This window comes from Heloderma suspectum, chromosome 1 (assembly GCF_057233095.1).
Source record: "Heloderma suspectum isolate Gila_16-S chromosome 1, 16-S_ref, whole genome shotgun sequence".
NCBI classification, from domain to species: Eukaryota; Metazoa; Chordata; class Lepidosauria; order Squamata; family Helodermatidae; genus Heloderma; species Heloderma suspectum.
This window is the reverse complement of record NC_139458.1, coordinates 409,563,376-409,589,545: the sequence shown is the minus strand read 5'-3', so window position 1 is coordinate 409,589,545 and position 26,170 is coordinate 409,563,376. Positions and strand designations below refer to the sequence as shown.

Genomic DNA, 26,170 nt, shown 5'->3' with positions numbered 1-26,170 from the left:
CAGCACCCTCCTGCCACATCCCCCAGCAAATGGTGTACATATGCATACTGCCTCTGATACTGGAGGTCGCATATAGTCATCAAGACTAGTAGCCATTGATAGCCTTATCCTCCATGAATTTGTCTAATCCCTTTTTAAAGCTATCCAAATTGGTGGCCATCACTACATCTTGTGGTAGTGAATTCCACAGTTTAACTATGTACCATGTGAAGAAGTACTTCCTTTTCTGTTCTGAACCATCCACCAACCAGCTTCATGGGATGACCCCGTGTCCTAGTATTCTGAGACCACCATGCATAATTTTGTATGCCGACCTGGTGTTGAATGGGATACAGCTACCCTTGAAAGACCAGGTCCACAGCCTGGGGGTCATTTTAGACTCCCAGCTGTCCATGGAAGCTCAGGAGTCAGCTGTGAGCCAGACAGTGCTGTGCCAACTCCATCTGATATGGCAGCTGTGCCCCTCCCTTCCTGACCATCTGCTCCCATCGGTAGTACATGCCCTGGTCTCCTCTCATCTAGACTACTGTAATGTGATCTATGTGGGGTTACCTTGAAGCCAGTTCGGAAGCTGCTGCTGGTGCAGAATGCAGCGGCTCACCTGATTAAAGGCAGCCACTGGCATGATCACATCACTCCGGTGCTGAAGGAGTTGCACTGGATACCAGTTGTTTTCCGGGCCAAATTCAAGGTGTTGGTTTTGACCTTTAAAACCCTATATGGTTCTGGCCCATCCTATCTTAAGGAGCACCTGTAGCAACACCAGACAGGCCGCTCAACAAGATCAGCCTTGGATGGCCTTCTCTCTGTCCCATCAGCCAGAGGCCATCCAAGGCTGTCCCATGAGGACGAGGGAGAGGGCCTTCTCTGTGGTGGCCCCCACTCTGTGGAACTCCCTCCCTAGGGGAGTCTGCCATGCCCCCTCTTTAATGAGCTTCCGCCATGCATTAAAAACGTGGTTGTTCAGGCAGGCATTTGGGGTTGGTTAGGATATTTTTAGAAATACGATGTTGTAATGTGGAATTCTTTTGTTTTAAACTGCTTTATTATTGTACATCGCCCAGAGTGGCTGGGTGACTGGCCAGATGGGCAATTAATAAAATTTAATAAATAAAATAAATAAAAATAAGTGCCATCATTATTATTATTATATTATTATTATTATTATTTATACCTGCCTTTTCCCCAGTACTGGGACACAAGGCGGCTTACAAAGATTAAAACATATACAATTAAATCATATGAAAATATACAAAAGTTAAAATATAAATTAAACAACAATATAATTAAAATATTAAACATTAAAACAGCATTTTAAAGCAGCATTTCTCCCTCATCCAGTCCATTACTGATGTCCACATCCTCGGGCTCTCCATCAGGAGAGTTGCTCCAGCAATCCCATTCCCCCACGTCTACATACATTTACTCACCACAGTTATGTCATAAGAATATATTTTAGCACAATTCTGCAGTGGGGAGGAATCAGCAAGCAATGATGGTAGGAAGCACCCCCACACTTTTTTCTGACTTCACTTGTATGCTCCCTCCCTCCAGCAGCTGCTTTGGGCAGTGCACTGCTTTTGGGCAGTGGGGCCTCCCAAACTGAGCAGGCAAGACCATCTCGGCCTGCTCACCCTCCATGTAGGATGGGTCAAACAGTGAGGGAGGAGTGGAGAAGGCTACTATCAGTGGCTACTAGTCCTGATGGCTGTATGCTACCTCTAGTATCAGAGAAAGCATGCCTATGTACACCAGTTGCTGGGGAACACGGGTGGGAGGTAGGTTTTGCACTCATGTCCTGCTTGCAAGTTTCCCACTGATAGCTGGTTGGTGACTGTGTGAACAGAATGCTGGACGAGATGGACCGTAGTCTGATACTGCAGGGCTCTTCTTCTGTTCTTGAGGACTGGGGGGGGGGGGGGGAGCGACTGAGACGAGGCAGTGGGTGGCTGCTCGCTCCCTGCCACCTCTGCCCACTTGCGCACTCTTTCTGGGTGGGGAACTGAGCTCAGTGGACCGTCTCCCCACTTGCCCACAGGGAGGGCAAGGAAATGGCAGAGGTGGCGGGCAGCTGACGTGCCCTCCCTTTTCCTGCGTTGGCGCCCCCCAATCCTCTCCACCGCGTTGCCCAGCGAGAGATCCTGAGCACTGGGGCTTGGTCTTCTAGGCCTCTTCCAACCCTACTATTCTATGATTCTATGCGCTACCGCTGCCCGCCCACTCGCTCGCCCTTTCTCTCGGTGGCGCAGTGGAGGGCACTGGTCTGACTGGAGGGCCCGGAGATTTCCGCCCGCCCTCTCCCTCGAGGCATGGTGCTTGCTGAGGGTCCCTCATCACCTGCCACTTATGGTCACAAACGAGGGCATGGGAAGGATCAAAGGAAAGAACTTCAGGGAAGGAGAAGACTTTGGACGACTGAATATTCACCTCCGCCCCTCCCGTCCTGAGAGAAATCGCCCCCCCCCTACGCGGGAGAAGCCACTGGATGGGCCTAAATTGGGCGCAACCGTGAGGGAAAGAATAAACCAAGTGAATCTGATCAACGCCACGCACCCCCCCCCCCTTTACCTGGGCCCAGGCATCGCTGCTTAGGTGCCTCCAAACCGGCACTGCGGCATTTAGGCCTTGGTCTACTCCCGGTCGCCATAGAAACAACGCCTCGCTCGGCGACGGGAGCATCACGGGAGTTGTAGTTCTTTGGCCGCAGAGGCGATTTTAGCCGCTTGTTAAAAGTTAAAGGGGACTCGCTGCACGGGTCTTCCTCTCTCTTTCTCGAGCTCAGGGTGCTATAGCGCAGGTGTCGCTGTTGCTAGATTGAGGCGAATAGTATTAAGCTTGTTCTTCGTCTTCAACTGAGTAATTAAACCTTTTGGTCACTGAGCTCAGATGACAATTTAAGATTTCATTGTACGGTACGATACGTAATCAACTACAAGGCTCTTCAGTAACTTATATTTCACCTATAGCGTATTCTCCGGATTTTGGTGTTTTACTATGTGAAATATTTGTATACGATTAAAAAGTGTTAACTGGGGTAAGTGCTGATCTAAGAGGTGACTCTGTACTTCCTTCCATGGAAGCTTGTCAGACATGCTCTTTCTGGACTCCAGGAGGCTGGTTCAGACCTGGTTGCTTCTCGTGGCCCATTGTACAGTGCAATCCTATGCATGTCTACTCAGAAATAAGTCCTATGGAATTCTGTGGGACTTACTCGAAGGTAAGTGTCTAGGAATGCAGCCATATTTGATTGAGCTGTCCGATACTTTTGTGCTATTGTTTTGCTGTGATTATTATTTTAGTGGCAGATATTACCATATAAATACTTTACAATGTAACATGTATACCGGGTACAAAAAGGGAGGTATAAATTGACTAAAGAACACTGTGAAGTCTGAGATGTTTTCAGGACAGCTGGATTTTGCTTGACAGAACACTAGACTTCTGTGATAATGCCTTTATTTGTTAGAATGGTTTACAGTAATATAAAAATACCTTATACAAAAAATAGCTAAATATCCACAAAATAAATACAAATATTCTACATATAAATTAAAATTCTATACTTTTTTTGTTTGAAGTACAATTTTCATTAAAGTAGTTTTTTATTAGGTTTATTAAACAAGCTGCATTTAGCTTTCATTGATTCATCGTTTATGGATTACACAGACTCAGATCCATATAATATAAATCTACATGAAGAGCTCTCCTGTAACCATCATTGATGCTGATCCCCCAATCCTGTCTTAGCTGCATGTAAAAAAAAATATTTATGCAAGACTAGTTTGCACCAGAATGTAGATGAGGATGCGCATCCCACAAAGCAATGCAATAGGAATACATAGTAAGATGCACATCCAGAAGTGCACTCCAATGTGCATCCAGTTTATGCTTGGGGTTCCTAATCCAACAAGTGATACACATGCAGAAGCCTGCTTGTGCATGCATACCTTGTTTGTGGAGTCAGGATGAGAATAATGGCTGAGCTCACGTATGATACAACATTAAGTTACAACTGTACCGTAAATGAAATCTGATATCACATTAGGGACTCTAAACGCTGTGCAAGGGTACCGCTATTAACCTACATTGAGACAAGCAGCAAATATGATGACTGATACAGAATTATATCAAAATGCACCTTAAATATGCTGCGAAAAGTACTTCAAATATAGATATTTAAAAATAAAATATGCTATGTTTCTTCACATTTTATTTTCTAGCATGGGAGGATACCCAGGCCTGTCAATTCAACCTCTTCAGGTGGCCAACTACCCCTAAAAATGCAGATCTATCCTTTCCACCGCTTTAGAAACTTAACCAATATCTTGTAATGTGCTGTTACTGTAAACAGTTTACTAAAGTTTCTCAAAACTTTATCCTCATCAGCAGCATGGGTTAGATGGAAAACCCTGCATGTGGAGACTTATTTTAATTTCAAACAGCCCTTAGCAGAAAACTGCCAAAACAGCAGCTAGTTATAAAAATATCCGTTGTATCATCTAATGTGGTAACTGCAGGGTTTTTTTTTTTTTCATGGGGGCTATTTTATATAAGTGGCTGACTATATGAAATGAGGTGGAATAAAATCTCCATGTGCAGTTATCATCACTTCAGAAATATGTGAACCCTCTCCACATACAGAGATGCTGGGTCTGGCTCTTTGTCAAACAAGGTCATTAAGTAACAGAGCAATCCTCAGTGTGTGTGTGGGCCGTTCCTTTTTCTTTTTCCCTGGTGGTTCAGGGTTTTCCTTAGCTTCCCTTCCATTGATTACAATGGAATAGGAATTAGCTCTGCCAGCTCTGGCCTGGTGTTGCTTAGTGGCCCAGTCCTTGGACCCCTTGGGGCCTTCAGCTACCACCAGTACTAGCCTCATGACTGTGCAGCTCTCCACAGGTGTAGCAGCACTTCCGCAGTGCTCTTGTACCCCAGTGGAACTCCTGTCAATCAATCATAACCCTCTTCAGCAAGCAACCTGAAGGGATTAGGATTATACTGCAGATAGGGAAATTGGAACTGTGATTACAGCTGGGTAGTAGACTACCCAAAGAGACATGGTTGTCAGGCTTGGCTCTCCTTTTTACAGTTTAGTTGTCAGTACTTACGACATTCTCTGCTCTTCTTCATATTACTTATAAAGGATGTGTAACATTTATTTTTTAAAAATAGCCTATCCATGTTCTAAATTTGACCACAGCCCTTTAAAAGGAAGAAAGGCCTAAGATACTTTCCAGATTTAGACAGATCATTAACTGTCAAAAGTTGGAAGCTTTATTTAATTTATATATATATATATATATATGAAAAGTTTATGTTCATAAGAAAAAATTAATAACTAGAATTAGTGGCAAAGGAAATTATAAATATATTATCAAATAATAGAACTGTGGATACCCGACAAATGATTTAAGTCACTGATGATTACAAAATGTCTTCTCTACTCTGAGCCAAATTCTGCAGACAAACTGGCCTGAGATTTGTCTTTTGCTTAAATAACAGTATTGCCCATAACTGCATCAAAATGAAAGTAAGCCTGTATTCACACATGCATGCCCATCAGCATCAAGTGAAAACCTGCATGTCTGGCATCAGCTCAAACACAATACTCATATTTCAGTGCCTACAGTAAGTAGGTGCTGTACATACATCAAAGGCTGCACCCTTGGGCTTGCTTACTAGGTAAGGAGGGAGATCTGTTTCAGAATGCCAGGATGAGAAGGTGAGATTTTACCAGGCATTTAAACAGTAAGAGTTTTCAATAAGGCAGTTCACATAAGATTAGCTGTGTGTCAACTAAGGCTGAAAGCATATCACTTGATATCTCAACACCTGATCACATCAGTAAATGGGTTGTATCCAACAGTGTCATTCTGGTTCTGTCAGCAGAAGTGAGAGGAGGCATTTCCCCCTCCTCCCCAGAGCCCCCTGTGCACCTCCAAATTCTGCTTCAGAGGGCTGGGAAACCTGCTGGAGTAGATTTTCAGGCAGCATGGTGGGCTACAGGGGGGAGGAGAGAAGGAAAAAAGGAGAAACTTCAGTCATGCTGGCAGACTTCCACTAGCATGACATTGGATTTAACCCAATGACTTTCAGCTAATATGGGGAGCTTAGAGGTTACTCTTATTCACATGTATTGGAGATGTAAAATAATGTATATGTTTTTGGAAAGATGCCAAAGGAGCAGTCTCACACTAGGCACAGAGCCTCCGTTCACTTGGTGCTTAGTTGGTCTGATTTATATTGTTTGAATTCAACATGCTGTCTCTGTTGCTAACCAACACATTGGAAATCTCACTTACCTCCTTAAACTGATAACAGTTCTAGGACTTCTGCTACCTAGTTATCTCAAGCATGAGTGTTAATACATGAAGAAATACTTTGCACAAATTTAGTGGCACATGGGAGGCCTTTCTGGAATGCTTTGATTACAACAATAATGTCCCCCAACCAGCAGCTGTTATAATCTGATATGCTATCTGATCCTTGCAAAATTGACACACAGTGTAATTAGAAGTTTTCTTTAGAAGTTCTAATTCCAAGAATAATTAGGGAACACTGAAAGGATCACAAGGGAAGAAGGGAAAGTGTATATTTAAGGTTTTTTTTTAATCCCAAACATTATTTCTCTAACTAGTAATTACTTGTTATCCAGATTCACAGTGTTTTTTCAGCCTATCCAGACAGATGTATATACAGAACATTCACTGTCCATAAGTTTGGTTTACCTAGTACTTTGTGAGTCCTAGAAGTCATTCCGAAAAAGATCATAGTTTATATTCTGCTTTCAGCTTGGGAGCAGAACTGGCTCATGCGAGTCACTACTAGAATTTAATGGAACTTAAATCAGACTTATTTCTCTTTCCAACGTAACCAACCCAACATACAAAAATATGCAGCCAGCATACATTTTTACAGGTATATGATTTCTTCATAATAAAGTAGGCCCTTTGGTTGGTCTGTTCTTCAACAAAAATGGATGACACCCTATGTCCTTGGGTTTTTGTCTTCCTGCTTGTAGAGACAGTGATGCTGGAGCAGAAAGGTGGTGAGCAACTCCCTTTTGTGGATGGAAATTGTTAATGTAACTTGCAATGAGTAGGGTAATCTCAAGAATCTGAAAGAAAAAAACCCACAGCTGATGTATTCTATACATATCCAAGAAAATAAAAGGCTGGTTAGCATTAACAGGTTTCAATTAATATACTAACCTTTGGTTTGGCCATAGTAAACAAGAGCTTTTCAGTTGGTTTTTCTGGTGTGTGCACATTGTTAACCACCAGCATGAAGTCATCTTGATAACCTCCAAAGGTCATGATGTTTTTGTATAAATATGTCACTATTAATCTCTTGAAAGACAGAAGAAAAAGGAAGTTCCATATAAGCAGGAAAGAGAGCAAAAATGGATAAAACATGATCCTTGCTAATTTTAAAATGCACTGCTGTCAACACACAGACCTTGTAGTTAACTAAGAATTATTCATATTTTAGAAAGGTTCTAATGGACAACACCACATGTAACATGTGGAGGATTAAAAATGCAATCCTATCTACTCAGAAGCAAGCAAGTTTATCACATGGCTAACATATATGAATCAAACTATTTTGTGGTAGGCTCACTGCATACTATACCTACAACATATACATGTAAATAGTAATTTTGAGGAAATGGAAGCAAATGCAGTGGTGGACTAATACACCATCAAAATCCTAACCAATATTTACTCAGACATATGAGCTGATAGGTTCAATGGTTAAGAGTGGAGCCACTGAAATCAATGGGACTTACATTAGTCATGACTACAAGTATTACCAAGTTTGGATCCAACCCAATAAGACCTTACTTAGAAGTAAGCCCATTTGCCTACATTCAGATTTACTTCTGAGTAAACGTGGTTAGGATTGTGATAACATGATAGTGGATATTGTCCTCCAGTGGCGGCCTCATAGGGTGCTGCTCCTGAGGGACGATCTCCCAATCTTGGAGGGTGCTTTCTGGGCTAAATGCCACTGTAAAGTAGAAGATGTTAAGTTCCCCCATATGAACAGAACACCAGATATGGCGCTTGGATCCTGGCTATTTTTATATTATTAGAACATAATTTCCACATTAGTAATGATTAAAATGCAATTTCTCTTAATAGCTAGAATCTGAACCAGTGGACTAAGCAGCTATGTCTACAGCCCATATTAAATCCACAGCACAAGTCTGCTAAAGATTAATGGAGAGAGACTTTAATGTAGAATTTTATTGTTTTAATTGTTTTGTTGTTGTACATCACCCAGAGTGGCTGGGTGACCAGCCAGATGGGCGATTAATACATTTAATAAATAATAATAATAATAATAATAATAATTTATGGCTCAAACTATTTCCCCCTTACCATAGAGCTGTATTCAAGAATGTTTATGCCATCTTCATAAACAGCAAGCCATATCAAAGTACTCTCCAGTGTGGATATTGTCAGAGCCTGGAAATGAAGTATACTAAAATTAGCTGCAATTATTAAATAAAATAAAAATGAACTATTCTAAGCTGTGATTTTAATAATGAAAGTAGACAATGAGTTACAGGAAGCAGAGGAAAGCATGAAGGCAAACAATACAAGTATTTTGCTCTTTCCTGAGGAGACAAAAATGGTATCTTTATGCTACCATACCATTCGCTAATGGAGTATTTCATTATGCTCAGATGTAAAACACTTCAGAAGCATTATATGGTTTTCAGAGTATTCCTGTTTTCAAAGTTCCAGCAAAAGTAGCTTTTCTAATTGCTTAGTGATGCAGTACTTAAAACTGTTTAACTTATATACTGGCAGATGTGGTAGGATATAATCATCTTAGCCTGCACCCACATCTGATTTGTTCTGCTCTCAGTAGGAATGTTCTTGTTCCATTTAATGGGAGACTGATAAAACCCACAAGGTACTATCAAATGGTTTAACATGTATTTTTTTTAGTTGTAAATGATAGTGAGAGGACAGAAAATGCAAGGGAACAGTAAACAGCTAAAAGCTAATCCATCTTAGTTGTAAAGATGAATTACAGTGAAAAAACAGATGTCAGTTCAGGGCCAAACCACATTACATGTGTGTGACTAAAGCCATTTGAACACTGCAGAAGGTAAAGATGCTTGTGGGGCAATTTGAAGAAGGTAAACAGTGTGGAAACTTCTTACCCCACTCACCTCTTTTCTGCTTCTGATCATCCCTTTGGAGGCAATTTTTCTTCTTCTTCAAAACTGTAGGTTATACTGGTTTGCATGTAACATTTAGTCTGCCATTTATTAACACTGTAGTTAAGGGTCCCCCAACGTGGTGCCTCCAGGCACCTCCAGTGGTGCCCACGAATGGGTCCTCAATGAGGTGCCCATAGGCACCTGAATTTTTTATTTTTTTTCCATTTTTTAAATATACATACATGAATTTGTATGAAATGCATACAACTTTCTAGCTATTATACATGGGGTTCAACAAAAGTGAACCAAATTATCAGAATAAGTATCCAGTTGAAGTTGGCATCTATATGCCACCCGTTCAAATATTGATAGCTGTAAAGTCCTCAATTCATTGCATTATAGGTGGTGAGTGTTTATCCTTACAATGTTATAAAATCAGTCTCTTAGCTGCCAAAAGGGTGCATAGAATCCATATACCTTGACCATTTGTTAATTTCCATGAAGCAGGTAAATAATTTAAAAGAGCATGTTCAGTCATGTGAAAAAGAAAGTACACCCTCTTTGAGTTCTATGGTTTTACATATCAGGACATAGTAAAAATCATCTGGTCCTTAGCAGGTCTTAAAATTAGGTAAATACAACCTCCGATGAACAACAACACATGACATATTACACCATGTCATTATTTATTTTACAGAAATAAAGCCAAAATGGAGAAGCCATGTGTGAAAAACTAAGTACACCTTATGATTCAATAGGTTGTAGAACCACCTTTAGCAGCAATAACTTGAAGTAATCGTTTTCTGTATGACTTTATCAGTCTCACACATCATTGTGGAGGAATTTTGGCCTACTTTTCTTTACAACATTGCTTCAGTTCATTGAGGTTTGTGGGCATTTGTTTATGCACAGCTCTCTTAAGGTCCCGCCACAGCATTTCAGTCGGGTTGAGGTCGGGACTTTGACTGGGTCATTGCAACACCTTGATTCTTTTCTTTTTCAGCCATTCTGTTATAGATTTGCTGGTGTGCTTGGGATCATTGTCCTGTTGCATGGCCCAATTTCAGCCAAGCTTTAGCTGTCAGATAGATGGCCTCACATTTGACTCTAGAATACTTTGGTATACAGAGGAAGTCATGGCTGACTCAATGACTGCAAGGTGCCCAGGTCCTGTGCTGCAAAACAAGCCCAAATCATCACCCTTCCACCACCGTGCTTGACAGTTGGTATGAGATATTTGTGCCGATATGCTGTGTTTGGTTTTCGCCAAACATGGCGCTGTGCATTATGGCCAAACATCTCCACTTTGGTCTCGTCTGTCCAAAGGACACTGTGCCAGAAGTCTTGTGATTTGTTCAGAAACAACTTTGCAAACCTAAGCCGTGCTGCCATGTTCTTTTTAGAGAGAAGAGGCTTTCTCCTGTCAACTCTTCCAAACAAACCATATTTGTTCAGTCTTTTTCTAATTGTACTGTCATGAACTTTAATATTTAACATGCTAACTGAGGCCTGTAGCATCTGAGATGTAACTCTTGGCTGTTTTGCAATTTCTCTGAACATTGCACAGTCTGCCCTTGGGGTGAATTTGCTGGGACATCCACTCCTGGAAAGATTGGCAACTGTCTTGAATGTTTTCTATTTGTGAATAAACTACCTCACTGTAGAATGATGGACTTTAAATTGTTTGGAAATGGGCTTATAACCCTTCCCAGATTGATGGGCAGCAACAGTTGCTTCTCTAAGATCATTGCTGATGTCTTTACTCTTTGGCATTGTGTTAACACACACCTGAGTGCTTGAGACCAGCAAACTCCTGAGACTTGGGCTTTTATAGAGGTGGTCATACTTGCTGATGATCAATTAATCAAGGGCATTTGATTAGCAGCACCTGGCTGCTACTTGGCCTATGGACACAGTAAGGGTGTATTTAGTTTTTCACACATGGCTTCTCCATTTTGGCTTTATTTCTATAAAATAAATAATGACATGGTATAATATGTCATGTGTTGTTGTTCATATGAGGTTGTATTTGCCTAATTTTAAGACCTGCTAAGGACCAGATGATTTTTATTATGTCCTGATACGTAAAACCATAGAACTCAAAGAGGGTGTACTTCCTTTTTCGCATCAGTGAATATTAAAGGCTGTTCCGGTACAAAAATTATCTGTGTAATGTACTCCACTCAAAAAGAAGCAACTACTGGACATTGCCAAAACAGAGGTCAATTGGGTTCCTGGTTTTGGAACGGAAACTGCCTTGGTCGCCCTGTGGGATGACCACAGCCAGGAGAGGGATAGGGGGAGTGCGACCCTGTTGATTCTCCTGGACCTCTCGGCGGCTTTCGATACCAACAACCATGGTATCCTTCCGGATAGGTTGTCTGGGTTGGGAGTTGGAGGCACTGCACTGCAGTGGTTCCGCTCCTACTTGGATGGCTGACTCCAGAAGGTGATGCTGGGGGATTATTGCTCTGTGCCATGGCAGTTATGCCATGGGGTTGCACAGGGCTCTATTTTATCCCCTATGCTGTTTAACATCTACATGAAACCGCTGGGGGAGGTTATCTGGAGGTGTGGGCTGAGGTGCCATCAATATGCGGATGACACCCAGCTCTACCTCTCTTTCTCATCAAACCCAGGTGAGGCAGTGGCTGCTCTGAATCAGGGCCTGGGCAAGGTAATGGACTGGATGACAGCCAATAAACAAACTCAATCCAGACAAGACGTTAGGTACTGTTAGTAGGTGGTTCGTCTGCCCGGCTAGGTGATATTCAACCTGTTCTGGAGGGGGTTGCATTCCCCCTAAAGGATCACATTTATAGTTTGGGGGTGCTCTTGGATCCAGAACTGTCACTTGAGACACAGGTGAATTCAGTGGCACGGAGCACTTTTTATCAGCTTAGGCTGGTAAACTGCGCCCTTATCTGGACAGAGATAGCCTAACTACAGTTATCCATGCTCTGATAACTTCTCGTCTGGATTACTGCAATGCGTTATACATGGGGCTGCCTTTGAAAATGGTCCGGAAACTTCAGCTGGTCCAAAAGAGGGCAGCAAGTCTGTTAACGGGGACTGGCCAATGAGCCCATATTACGCCAGTACTTTTCCAGCTGCACTGGCTGCCAGTCCATTTCCGGGCCTGATTCAAAGTGCTGGTATTAACATTCAAAGCCCTTAACAGCTTGGGGCCAGGTTATCTGAAGGATCGCCTCCTCCCATATGTGCCTGCCTGGACCTTAAGATCATCTTCAAAGACCCTTCTCCATGAGCCCCTGCCAAAGGAAGTTAGGCGGGTGGCTACTAGGAGGAGGGCTTTTTCTGCTGTGGCACCCCGGCTGTGGAATGAGCTCCCTAGTGAGGTTCGCCTGGCACTTACATTGTATTCTTTCTGGCGCCAGGTGAAGACCTTTTTATTTTCCCAGGCATTTTAGCTTTCTAAATTTTTAGCTTTGCTGTTTTAAATCTGTATTTTAAATCCCTGCACTGCTGCTAGGTTTTATTCTGGTTGTATTGTTCACTGTGGTTTTAATGTTTTATATATTTTGTATTGTTTTATTGTGTGCTCTTTGGTTTTAATTTTTGTGAACTGCCCAGAGAGCTTCGGTTATTGGGCGGTATAAAAGAAGTATTAGCTGTATTGGACCACCAGCATTTAGCCAAATTAGACAATCCCTTATTAAAGAGACGTTTCAGTGTCCAACAAACATGAAACAAAAGTTTTTGCTGAAGAAGACAGTCTAAGATCCAGAGATGCAACAGCTAGATGCCGAAGTGGCAATCCACTGATGAGGCATTTTGTGGTAGTGCCCACAGCATGGTCTCATATTTCCAAATGTGCCCATGGGTCCAAAAAGGCTGGGGGCCCCGGATGTCCTAAGCAACCTAATTGAGAAATTGGTTCTACTCTAAGCTGAGTTGAAAATCAGTTAAAACCACCGTAGAATTTTTTGTGAAGGTTGAATATAAATCCCTAAAATAATGTATAAATAATAAAGTAATTTCCTGCTTTCCTCAGCATTCTCCAGCCCATGTGACTAATATGGTTAAAGCACACATCAGCGTATGTTTTTGTGAGAAAGTGATATGGTCAATATAATTTCTGCTGGCCTTTCATTTCCCTAATTCAGGGATGTCACCTATTAACCATAAAGTGAGTAGTCACTGTAAGAACTAATGATACATCAGTTGTGTGGCTACCACACTATTTGCGTTATTACTCAGAATAAAAGAAAAGGATAATTTCATGAAAATTCTTACTTTTGCTGCAAACAGTTTGGCACCAAAGAAAGGCCACTTTCGGGCAACAGCAAGGTAAATGCGCACACAATCTGCAGCACCGTGACCTCGGAGAGCCATCCATTTTGTTGACAATCGCTGGCAAAGCTGTCTATTGACATGGAGCAGAAGGGCACTTAGCACAAATACAGTTGGGATGGGGTGGAGAATCCAAATATAATCCAAAACAAATAGCAACAAGTGATAATGAAGTATTAGGATCTCTCTTTGATAAGGAGTTCATGCCTCGTATGAAAAAAACAGGGGACCTCAACGCGGCACCCATGAAGCGCTCCACTCTCTGCTTTCTTCAAAACTTTATTTTTTAATAAAAACCTTGAAAAACATGAGATGAACTGCATCCTAGATGAACTGCATCCTAGAGTAATAAAGGAACTGGCAGAAGAACTCTCAGAACCGCTGTCTATTCTCTTTGAGAAATCATGGAGGATGGGTGAAGTGCCAGATGACTGGAGGAGGGCTAATGTTGGCCCTATCTTCAAAAAGGGTAAAAAGGAGGAACCCGGGAACTACAGACCAGTCAGTCTGACATCAATCCCTGGGAAAATTCTGGAGCAGATGATAAAGCAATCCATCTGGAAGCACCTTGACAACAATGCAGTGATTACCCGAAGCCAACAGGGATTTGTCAAGAACAAGTCCTGACAGACGAATCTGATCTCATTTTTTTTATCAAGTAACCTCCCTTGTGGATGATGGGAATGCTGTAGACATAACATATTTCGACTTCAGCAAAGCTTTCGACAAAGTGCCCCATGATATCCTGATGAGCAAACTAGTTGTTTCATCTAGCTCAAAGTGGGCTAGATGAAACAACTATCCGGTGGATCCACAGTTGGCTACAGAATCGTACTCAAAGAGTGCATCTCAATGGGACCTTCTCAAACTGGGAAGAGGTAACGAGTGGGGTACCGCAGGGCTCAGTCCTGGGCCCAGGGCTCTTCAACATTTTCATTAATGACTTGGAGGAGGAGGAGGTGCAGGAAATGCTGATCAAATCTGCAGATGACACAAAATTGGGCGGGATAGCTAATACTTTGGAAGACAGAAACAAAATTCAAAGCGATCTTGATAGACTGGAGCTCTGGGCAGAAAACAACAGAATCATTTAATAGGGATAAGAGCCAAGTTCTGCACCTAGGATAAAGAAACCAAATGCACAGTTACAAGATGGGGGATACGTGGCTCAACAACACTACAAGCGAGAAGGTTCTTGGAATTGTTGTCAATCACAAGGTGAATATGTGAATATGAGCCAACAATGTGATGTGGCTGCAAAAAAGGCAAATGCTCTTTTGGGCTGCATTAATAGAAGCATCGCTTCCAAATCCCAGGAAGTACTAGTTCCCCTCTACTCAGCACTGGTTAGGCCTCAGCTGGAGTGCTGTGTCCAATTCTGGGCACCACATTTTAAGAAGGATGCAGACAAACTGGAGAGGGTTCAGAGGAGGGCAACAATGATGATCAGGGGACTGGAAACAAAGCCCTATGAAGAGAGGCTGAAAGAACTGGGCATGTTTAGCCTTGAGAAGAGAAGACTGAGGGGAGATATGATAGCGCTCTTCAAGTACTTGAAAGGTTGTCACAGAGAGGAAGGCCAGGATCTCTTCTCAATCATCCCAGAATGCAGGACACGGAAGAATGGGCTCAAGTTACAGGAGGCCAGATTCCAGCTGAACATCAGGAAAAACTTCCCGACTGTTAGAGCAATACGACAATGGAACCAATTACCTAGGGAGGTAGTGGGCTCTCCCACACTGGAGGCGTTCAAGACGAGGCTGGACAGCCATCTGTGAGGGATGCTCTGACTTGGATTCCTGTATTGAGCAGGGGGTTGGACTCGATGGCCTTGTAGGCCCCTTCCAACCCTACTATTCTTTGATTCTATCCTTTATGGGATCCATTCTGTGGTGGTGCCCACAGCAGTTTCTCAAATTCCCAAATGTGCCCATGGGTCCAAAAAGGTTGGGGACCCCTGGAATAGAAATAAGCCACATGCCTAGCATAAGTCCACTGCTGTGGCATAAAGTTTCTGTAAAATTTGTATTTTTCTTGTGGTAAGGAATGCTGTAATGGGAGGAGGCAATTTGCAAAGCACTAGGCAACAGGTCCATGTTATTTGGAAAAATGATTGTAGATCATGAGGATGGAGCAGATAGTCCTCTGCAATCCTCTGTTTTACAGGTATGGCGATTACATTTTGACACATAACAGCATTATTTATTATGAAGATTGTTATACTGCCTTTCATCCAGAGATCTCAGGCTTGTTTACAACAATTAAAACAATAAAATAAATAAAACACTACTTAAAAACCGGAAAGATTTTAAAAAGCAGTTTGCCTATCCTTTTTGCTATTGTGTATATGTGTATGAAAGCTTTTTCTAAAGAAAAGAAAAGCTTTTTTCTTTAAAATAAAAGTCATCTAGTGATTTTAGTAACGATACATCCAACCTGTCTAGGGGGGATCTTCACAACGATGGAATGAGAAGCAGATTTTCATGGCATCGGCTTTGGTCCGTCAGGGACACATGAAGCAAGACAAGCCAAGTGTACCGTACCTTTAAAATCCAGTTTTCATAGGTCACACAGTGCTTGAAAGGAACATATTTCTGGGTTTGGTGGGGGGAGTAGAATGGAATGTTATCAACCTGGCAGGAGTTGCTCAACCAATGAAAGAGGCTTGTTTCCTGCCCCTGTCCAGGCTCCCCCGCCCCATATACACTTTTGCATGAAGAAGCCAAAATTCTGGATTCTCAAGTACAGTATCTGAAGGCTCCCTGTGAGAGCAGCCCACCACCTCAATTTCACCCCATTCCAGCAAACTGTCACATAGTTATTGCTCCCACCCCATTTTCCCCAATGTGTACACTTTTGCCTGAAGAAGCCAAAATCCCCGATTCTTGAGTGCAGCATCTGAAGGATCCCCTCAAGAGCAGCCCACCCACCCCAATTTCTCTCCATTCCAGCAAACTGTCATGGAGTTATAGCTTCCACCACCCCTTTCTCCTTTTCTGGGCACTTTCTCTCTGCTTGCAACGAGAGGCATCCTTGATCCCAAGACCTTGCCTGATCGTTACTGTGATAAAACTCTTCGGGTCAGAGAGGTGACTTTACACAATATCGGGGGAACGATTTCACAGGACATTAGGGAAGCGAAGTAATGCAAACATCAGAGAAGTGCATCGTCAGGGAGGCTAATTAGCCCCACTGGCAAAAAGGAAGTGCAGGGCAATTCTGAAGGCTCAAAAGAGCACTCTAGGGGTTTGATGTGTTGGAAAGGCAGGCGAGTTACTTTAGTTACCTAAGTTACTGAGGGCAGGGCCAGGTGAAAGACCCACCCCGGGAATGCCCCAATCATACCAAATTTAAAACAGAGGGATGGGCACACAGTAGCTGAACCGCAGGGGAGAGCCGAATTAAAGAAAAACAACAGAGTAAAAGTACTCGCAAAAATGCAGCTTCCCCACAGGTAAACTCTGGGGTGGCTACACAATGTCCACGACATCATGTGTCCCTAATGGCTTTATGCCACAGCAGCACTGGAGAAAACCTCCCATGTAGATGGGCCCCAAGTCTCTGCGTAAGCAATCTAATAATTACAATCTCATAACTTTTTAATGTAATACTATTTGTGCTTTGTTAAAAAAAAAGTAAAGCCTTTAGTAGCATACCTTAATTGTTCCTCTGAAGACCCATCCCTATATCTTTTTGGATAAAACTTCTCCACAACTTGTTTTAAAGTCTGATTAGATTTTGACTGGGAAGTTACTTGCCCTGCTGGAGTTGAGAAAGGCCTTTCAAAGTCTCCAATCTCCACCTAGTGGATAGGCGAGGAAAGAGAATGATTGTTATTACAGAAACATTTCATCACTTCAATATATTCTAGTACCTATAGCTTAATATGTAGTAATTATCAGTCATCTTCCAATTAAATTATATTTATTCAATAAACCTAAATATTATAAGCCAAGTCAAGAATCTGTGAGTTATTGCAGTTTTAATAGCTGGATGCAGAAATTAAACACTAGTGCAGGGGGATTAATTGTGCACATGCAAAAAGTATTGTATAAAAGGTCTGGTACATATTGTTTTATTTGATATAAATGAAAGTAATTTTATACTGGCTTAATCACCTGTGCCAGAAGTGCTGTCAATTCTAGTGCCAGATCTTTGTTTACAGGGAAGAGCCCATTTACAATTTGATCATTTGTCTGATACATTAGCAGCAGCTTTTCTCTTTCAGTCTCGCCACGGATTTGCACTGAAAAATAGAGTCTGCAAAAGAAGTGGTATGTTAAAAAGTGAAAATTGCCTAGTTAGAATGTGCAAGTGATAATTTACAAGTTCGTATCAGTTCTAGTAAAGACTTGAAAATGTATTAGTCAAGGGCTAATAATAACACTGTGATTATTGTTAAACTGATTATTCAGTAGCAAATGATGCCCTTCGTAAAAAATATCAGAAGAAGCATATACACTCTATAAAGACTTACCATTTCTGTAGTGCAATGAAATCAACATGCTGTTTAATACTATGTTGACACTAACCCTAATCAAATATCAGTATCTTGACAGATTTATAAATGTAATGGGGAAGAGAAAGATGTGGTAGCCCAGCAGTGGAAAAAGGAACAGAAATGACACAAGACTGACATACCGTTATGAATTTCCAGTTCCCAACTAAAAGCTGCTGTTTGCAGAGAAGGAGAATAAAATGGACAGGAGAGCCATTTTACATCTCCTTCTCTACAGGACTCTGCCATCGTTACCTCGCATTATGTATCCCATATATAGCAGCTTTCAATTTGCTACTAGGCTACTGTGCTAGAGTTACACCTATAAGATGCCTACTGCTTTGTTTTCCTCTTTCTTAATTGACTCTCTTTAGGAATGCCAGCTAGAAGGAAAGGAATCTGGTAGGTTAGTGAACTTCTAGGCCATAGCTATGCATTTTAGCTCTTATTAAACCTGAACCACCTGTAATTGACAGAGGGTGCTTCAAGACAGAGGACTCCTAGTGCTACTAATCAAAACATTGAGCAGCAATTCCATCTTTTCCTCCTTAATGGATTTTTTTTTCTGGTAAAAAAAAAAAAAAAAAGACAGAAGGAGGTCATCTGGACCTCTTGTAAAATTCTGTGAACGAGGCAGAGTGATTGCAAAATAAAAGCCTGGAAGCACCCAGAATGGGAGGTACATGCCTAAGGCAAGAGACTAATTGCGACTGAAAATTACACACATCTATTACACTCTCTAGATTCTAATTGATGGGTGTGATTTTTCAGTCAGAATCTAGAGGGTGTAATAGATGGGTGTAATTTTCAGTCTCAAGCAGTCTAGAGTCTAGATCTTTTCCTTCACCCTACAGATTCACCACTATAATTTTCAAATGTTATTAGAGATTGAACATGTCATATATTTTGGATGTGCATGCCCTTGACAATTTCATAACTGTATGGCTGAAAGCCAAATCAAAATGTATGCAGGCTAGCCAAATCTCAGCAAAGAGAATCTTTCAAAAGCAGCCTCCAGCAGGAAATGGGTGGCCTGTAAAAAATGTGGAATGGAGGTTTCAAAAGGGTCACAAAGAAGCTGACCTAAACAGCTCAGAGAGAGCATTTAAACCAGACTTATGACAGTTTCCTGGATTCTGATATACTAAGTGATGTCTATTTTATATATTGAGTGATTTCTATTTAAAATGGGATGTGCTTAAGCTATCAGCTTGATTCCACTCATTAATTTCTCAAAAGAGAAGCACCAAGATTCAGGCCTATTTGGTTCCCTAATCCCTGATGTATAGTTAACTGCTGCAGTTAGTGAGGGAAAGGCACTCTGTACATACTTACTCTCTTAATTATTATTAATTCACATGTTGCCTGACATAGCTCTTGCACTGCACACAATTCTGAGGGCTGATCCCTGGCTGTAATTAATCTATCCTAAAGAGCAATGATTGCTCAGGATATAATACACTCAGCATTATATACCTGTTTTTGTAAGTAAGTCTCACTGTTCTTGTGCCTTCACATTTCCCAGGATGCTGTTCTTTGGAGGCCTGTTCCCATCTAGAAATAATGTCACAGATCTACAAGGAAAATCATGAGGCAGACCACGATTATTCCAAAATATGCCAAAAGAGAATTTGTACAATTATTGTTAGGATTGATTTTACTGCAATAAGTAACTAAAAGGATGTAATCCCATGCAAATTTACTTGGGAGTAAAGCCCATTCAATTCAGTGGAAAATATTAGTAAACAGGCATGTTGTTGTTGTTGTTCAGTCGTTCAGTCATGTCCGACTCTTCGTGACCCCATGGACCATAGCACGCCAGGCCTTCCTTTCCTGCGCTCTCTCCCGGAGCGTGCTCAAGTTCATATTCATTGCATCCATGATGCTATCTAGCCATCTCATCCTCTGCCGTCCCCTTCTCCTTTGGCCTTCAGTCTTTCCCAGCATCAGGGTCTTTTCCAGGGAGTTTTCTCTTCGCATTAGGTGGCCAAAATATTTCAGCTTCAGCTTCAGTATCTGTCCTTCCAATGAGCACTCAGGGTTGATTTCCTTTAGGATGGACTGATTTGACCTCCTTGCAGTCCAGGGGACTCATAAGAGTCTTCTCCAGCACCACAGTTCGAAAGCATCAATTCTTCGGCGCTCAGCCTTCCTTATAGTCCAGCTCTCACAGCCATACATTACTACTGGGAAAACCATAGCTCTGATTAGACGGACCTTTGTCGGCAAGGTGATGTCTCTGCTTCTTACTATGCTGTCTAGGTTGGCCATAGCTTTCCTCCCAAGGAGCAAGCGTCTTTTAATTTCATGGCTACAGTCACCGTCTGCGGTGATCTTGGAGCCCAAGAAAGTAAAATCTGTCACTGCTTCCATTTCTTCCCCTTCTATATGCCAGGAAGCGATGGGGCCAGATGCCATGATCTTAGTTTTTTTAATGTTGAGTTTCAAACCAGCTTTTGCACTCTCCTCTTTCACCCTCAACAAGAGGCTCTTTAGATCCTCTTCGTTTTCTGCCATTAGGGTGGTATCGTCTGCATATCGGAGGTTGTTGATAATTCTCCCAGCATTCTTAATTCCGACCTCTGATTCATCCAACCCGGCATTTCTCATGATGTACTTTGCATATAAGTTAAATAAGCAGGGTGACAATATGCAGCCTTGTCGTACTCCTTTCCCAATTTTGAACCAATCGGTTGTTCCATGTCTGGTTCTTACTGTTGCTTCTTGACCCTCGTACAGGTTTCTCAGGAGACAGGTAAGGTGGTCTGGTACTCCCATCACTTTAAGAATTTGCCACAGTTTGTTGTGATCCACACAATCAAAGGCTTTAGCGTAGTCAATGAAGCAGAAATAGACGTTTTTCTGGAATTCTCTTGCTTTCTCCATGATGCAGCGAATGTTGGCGATTTGATCTCTAGTTCCTCTGCCTCTTCTAAACCCAGCTTGTACTTCCGGTAGTTCTTGGTTCGCATACTGCCGAAGCCTAGCTTGTAGGATTTTGAGCATCACCTTGCTGGCATGTGAAATGAGCGCAATGGTGCGGTAGTTTGAACACTCTTTGGCGTTGCCGTTCTTTGGAATTGGAATGTAAACTGACCTTTTCCAGTCTTGTGGCCACTGTTGAGTGTTCCAGATTTGTTGGCATATTGAATGCAGCACTTTAACAGCATCATCTTTTAGGATTTTAAATAGCTCGGCTGGAATACTGTCATCTCCGCTAGCTTTGTTGTTACTAATGCTTCCTAAGGCCCACTTGACTTCACTCTCTAGGATGTGCGGCTCAAGTTCAGTGACCGCACTATCATGGCTATCAGGGACATTCAGATCTTTCCTGTATAGTTCTTCTGTGTATTCTTGCCACCTCTTTTTAATCTCATCTGCTTCTGTTAGGTCCCTGCCTTCTTTGTCCTTTATCATGCCCGTCTTTGCACAAAACGTTCCCTTGAGATCTCCAATTTTCTTGAAGAGATCTCTAGTCTTTCCCATTCTGTTGTTTTCCTCGATTTCTTTGCATTGTTCATTTAAGAAGGCCTTCTTGTCTCTCCTTGCTATTCTCTGGAACTCTGCATTCAGTTGGGTATATCTTCCCCTTTCTCCCTTGCTTTTCACTTCCCTTCTTTCCTCAGCTACTTGTAAAGCCTCATCAGACAGCCACTTGGCTTTCTTGCATTTCTTTTTCTTTGGGATGGATTTCGTTGCTGCCTCCTGAACAATGTTACGGACCTCCGTCCATAGTTCCTCAGGCACTCTGTCTATCAGGTCTAATCCCTGAAATCTATTCTTCACCTCCACTGTATATTCATAAGGGATATGATTTAGGTCATACCTGAACGGTTTAGTGGTTTTCCCGACGTTCTTCAATTTAAGCCGAAATTTTGCAAGAAGCAGCTCATGATCTGAGCCACAGTCAGCTCCAGGTCTTGTTTTTACTGACTGTATGGAGCTTCTCCATCTTTGGCTGCAAAGGACATAATCAATCTGATTTCGATATTGACCATCTGTGACGTCCATGTTTAGAGTCGCCTCTTGTGCTGTTGGAAAAGAGTGTTTGCTATGATCAGCATGTTCTCTTGGCAAAACTCTATTAGCTTTTGTCCTGCTTCATTTTGTACACCAAGGCCATGCGTGCCTGTTATCCCGGTGATTTCTTGACTTCCTACTTTAGCATTCCAATCCCCTATGATGAAGAGGACATCTTTTTTTGGTGTTAGTTCTAGAAGGTGTTGTAGGTCTTCATAGAACCGATCAACCTCAGCTTCTTCGGCCTCAGTGGTTGGGGCATAGACTTGAATTACTGTGATGTTGAATGGTTTGCCTTGGATTCGTACTGAGATCATTCTATCATTTTTAAGATTGTACCCCAGTACTGCTTTTCCCACCCTTTTGTTGACTATGAGTGCTACTCCATTTCTTCTAAGGGATTCTTGCCCACAATAGTAGATATGATGGTCACCTGAATTAAATTCGCCCATGCCTGTCCATTTGAGTTCGCTGATTCCCAAGATGTCGATGTTCAATCTTGCCATCTCATGTTTGACCACCTCCAGCTTACCTTGATTCATTGATCTGACATTCCAGGTTCCTAAACAATATTGTTCTTTACAGCATCGGATTTTCTTTTCACCACCAGACACATCCACAGCTGAGTGTCCTTTCGGCTTTGGCCCAGCCGCTTCACTCTTTCTGGCGCTACTTGGAAATACCCTCTGCTCTTCCCCAGTAGCATATTGGACACCTTCCGACCTGAGGGGCTCATCTTCCGGCGTCATCTCTTTTAGCCTTGTGATACGTTCCATGGGGTTTTCTTGGCAAGAATACTGGAGTGGGTTGCCATTTCCTTCTCCAGTGGACCACATTTTGTCAGAACTCTCTGCCATGACCTGTCCGTCTTGGGTGGCCCTGCACGGCATAGCTTATGGCTTCACTGAGTTACGCAAGCCCCTTCGCCACAACAAGGCAGTGATCCATGAAGGGGAAACAGGCATAGGTTTGGGCTATTAGGACAGTCTAGGCAACTGTCACCGAAATCAATGAGAGTTAGGACCCCTTTATCACAATTGTGTGGCTATCTCTGGAAAATATTCTGCATGACAGGTATGCCGCACAGCTCTGGTAGCATACATACGTAAAGGTCTTACCCCATCAAACTGTGCTATAATATGAAAAGTCTGTATATCAGCACTGTATCCTATGGGGGCCTCTGGGGTAGAACGTATACAGTGCAAAATCATATAAGCTGTCATACCACTACCACCATGTACTACAAAGAATATTAGAAAGGTGTCACTCAAAATCTTGAAATAAATCCTTTACTTAGTCTCCCCACATCTGTTTTTAATGAGCTTTATTAAACCACCTTACATGCCAAAAAACCTCCAGCATTTGTTTTCCTACTTTCCTTCAATGTGCATCAAGAAAAAAATGAATCACATTAAAATAAAGTAAAAATTTTATTTCAGAACTCAAGCCTCTGAAAAAATAAGATATTTTTGACAGTGAGCTCCTTAAAAGAATTGTTCACCTTGATGTTTCCTTGAAGACAGTGTTCTATATCCTTGCCAGAAGGATCATCAGTAAACAAAGCAAAACCCGACTGGGCTGGTTTCCTCATTCCTGTGTCTTGATTGAGTGTGTTCAAGAATTCTTCCACTGTGGTGGAAGCATCAAACCCAACAACCTAGACAGAAGAAATGAAACATGACATGAAATGAACTCTCACAAAATTTGAGCATTAGATTTTGAAGCAACCATCATGCATGGTTGTACATGGATACTGATTGTTGGATCCAAAGGTGCCCTTCATCACAGAACATGTCTTTGCATGAACAGAAGACTCCTTCCATTAATGGAAATGCACCTTTGGAATCAAACCAATCTTTATTTTAATAAAATATTTTTAAAAGTAAGAATAATTTATCTAATGCAATAATGCCAAATAATTTAAAGACAGACACACATCAGTCTAAGGAAAATAATGCAAGCACTTAAGAACAAAAGCATTACATCAATGAGTGCATACAGACTTACAAAAACAAGCAAATAAACCCCAAACAGCAATCGCTATGCTGCAGAAGTTTATTTGCCATGTCACTGAGAGACACACTTATTCCTCTCCAGCATCCAGTTCAGGGGAATTTGGTACCATGGGCTTTGCAGCAGAGCTGGATGTACTTAGTGCTGCTTGACTAATGGTGTGACATGATCCCTGCTATATAAAAACAGTTTTATATATAAAGAAAGATTGTGCTTTTTTGTTGTTAGAAGTACCAAATTAATGTAGTTGCTTTAAGCTGGAAATATGATGAGGGAGAAGCAGTGGAATTGCTAGAAGACACGTCTTTCTTTAGCAATGTGAAGTTGGGGAGAGACTGGGCATACTCCACTGGCAGAAAAAAATGTGCTGCTACCTTTAGGAAAGTTTGGATGCACACAGGAGGAAGTGCTCCTGAGGTATCAGGGGGAGGAAGGACAGGAGTCCTTTTGCCATCGCAGGGAAAGAACAGTTGATATTATTTTGAAAAGCATCCACATGAGGATTTTTGTTAACCTTTAATCACACTCTAGCTCACTGCACAAACTGGAATTTACATGTTTTGTCTAGTGCACACTGATTTTCACAGTCTCACCCACCCCCATTTACTAAGCTGATTATAGGGATAAATAGCTATTCATTTTTCTCCCATCTACTCTATTAAAATGATAGTCCAATTACAAAGAAAAATGCAACATTTTAGAACTTTAGATGTTTCACTTAATATATTTTAAGTAGTTTTGATCACGAATATTTATTTGTTCTGAAAAGCTGATCAAATCTGAATATCTGTTTATTGACAAGGAGAGAATTAGAACCACATCTTTCAATATTTGTGACACCTCAGCCATCGCTGTGATGGCCTGCCACCACAGTAGTTTATCATAAATCATTTTATGATTAATGCCTACCTGGTATATGCCATTCATGAAATGCACTGGAATACTAAAAGGTAAAGAATGATGGTAGGGATTTCTTAGAAGTGTGGAAAGAATTTCCATTCTCGATGGTCTGGCTTCTCTGTCACCATTCTGTTGTGTTCTTTCTACACATCGTTGACAGTAAATTGCATATTTTCCAAATTCAGTTCTATGAACACAAAACAAGGCTTCATGGCATGAACTCAAAGGACTGTAGGGATTTCAACCGGTTATTTTAACATATAATAAACTTGCTTAACATGTCACATTACAGTCTATTCTGCATCTTTCTTCCCATCTCCCACTAAGAACGGCTACTTAATGCAATTAAATGCTGCTGGTTCATTACAGAAAGCAATCCTTTAGCCTTAAATGACTGATATTCCCAAAAGGTATACCTGGAATCTGCATTCTTTTTCAAGTGAAGTTTGATGAGCCAAAGGAATGGGTGCTGTGGAAGGAAGAGTCCAATGCAGAGTGCTAAAAGCTGCCAGGCCTGGTCAAGGAAAAAGAACAGCATCATTGTTTGAAGTTTGTTTTAGAATCAAATAGCTTCCAAGCACAAATAGGCTTGTGAATATAGTGGACAATGAGTAGCTAGAAATCCAAGTCTAAAGAGAGGGAAAGCAGCAGTCTTGTGCCAAGAAGATCTGGGGTAGAATGGGAGCCCTTGACAAGAGGAAAGGGCAAGGGGGAAATGTGAATGTAAATTCACAGTCTTAGGGTCAGGATGCATTTGGCATTGGTGCATTACTTGCACTAATAATCCAAAACTGTTTATATTATATTTCAGTGTAAAACATTCTAGCTTATCTACAGTTAGGACATTCTTCAAATGAATCAGTGGATTATATGTAATGGTAACCTACAGATAGGAAAAGTGGCCTACTTGTTCCTAACTGCCAAAAGTTCTTTACTGTAGCAGCCTACTGGATGTTTGCTTTTAAAACACACATACACGTATACACACATTATGAGAGCCCTAACTAATCTGAATAATTCTTAAAACTGAATAATGTATACCAAATTTGCAAGAAGCTATATTGGTCCATTAGAAAAAAACAATAACAGTAGTTTTATTACGACCAAATGAAACATCACAAGATATTAAAAAAGCAATTGGCCCGTTTCATCACTTAGGAAGCTGGGATTGAGCGTCAGAGCCTAATACTCTTCTGCTCTTGCACTGCTTCAGTGTTTTGTTCTGGCTTGTATTAAGCCAGAGTTCCCTG

At 41.6% G+C, this 26,170-nt stretch overlaps 2 protein-coding genes across 7 annotated transcripts in view; both read right to left on the bottom strand.

Annotated features, from left to right (window-relative positions):
- Positions 1-2,665, bottom strand: part of DYNC2LI1 (dynein cytoplasmic 2 light intermediate chain 1) — a 43,683-nt gene extending 41,018 nt beyond the window's left edge. For all 6 annotated transcript variants that reach the window (XR_014786938.1, XM_084828947.1, XM_084828949.1 and 3 more), the window contains exon 1: positions 2,569-2,665. Coding sequence is in view for 5 of the 6 variants with exons in the window: in XM_084828947.1 (XP_084685073.1) it covers positions 2,569-2,582 (14 nt within the window). In the remaining variant the exon portion in view is untranslated. The remainder of the gene's footprint in view (positions 1-2,568) is intronic.
- A 3,942-nt stretch (positions 2,666-6,607) lies between these two features.
- Positions 6,608-26,170, bottom strand: part of PLEKHH2 (pleckstrin homology, MyTH4 and FERM domain containing H2) — a 103,816-nt gene continuing 84,253 nt past the window's right edge. The window contains exons 21-30 of the mRNA XM_084828944.1: positions 25,337-25,434; positions 24,930-25,107; positions 23,509-23,664; positions 19,464-19,561; positions 17,608-17,749; positions 17,146-17,291; positions 13,433-13,562; positions 8,382-8,468; positions 7,209-7,346; positions 6,608-7,114 (exon numbers count right to left, since the gene is read on the bottom strand). Of these exons, the coding sequence (XP_084685070.1) occupies positions 6,929-7,114; positions 7,209-7,346; positions 8,382-8,468; positions 13,433-13,562; positions 17,146-17,291; positions 17,608-17,749; positions 19,464-19,561; positions 23,509-23,664; positions 24,930-25,107; positions 25,337-25,434 (1,359 nt within the window). The 3' untranslated portion in view covers positions 6,608-6,928. The remainder of the gene's footprint in view (positions 7,115-7,208; positions 7,347-8,381; positions 8,469-13,432; positions 13,563-17,145; positions 17,292-17,607; positions 17,750-19,463; positions 19,562-23,508; positions 23,665-24,929; positions 25,108-25,336; positions 25,435-26,170) is intronic.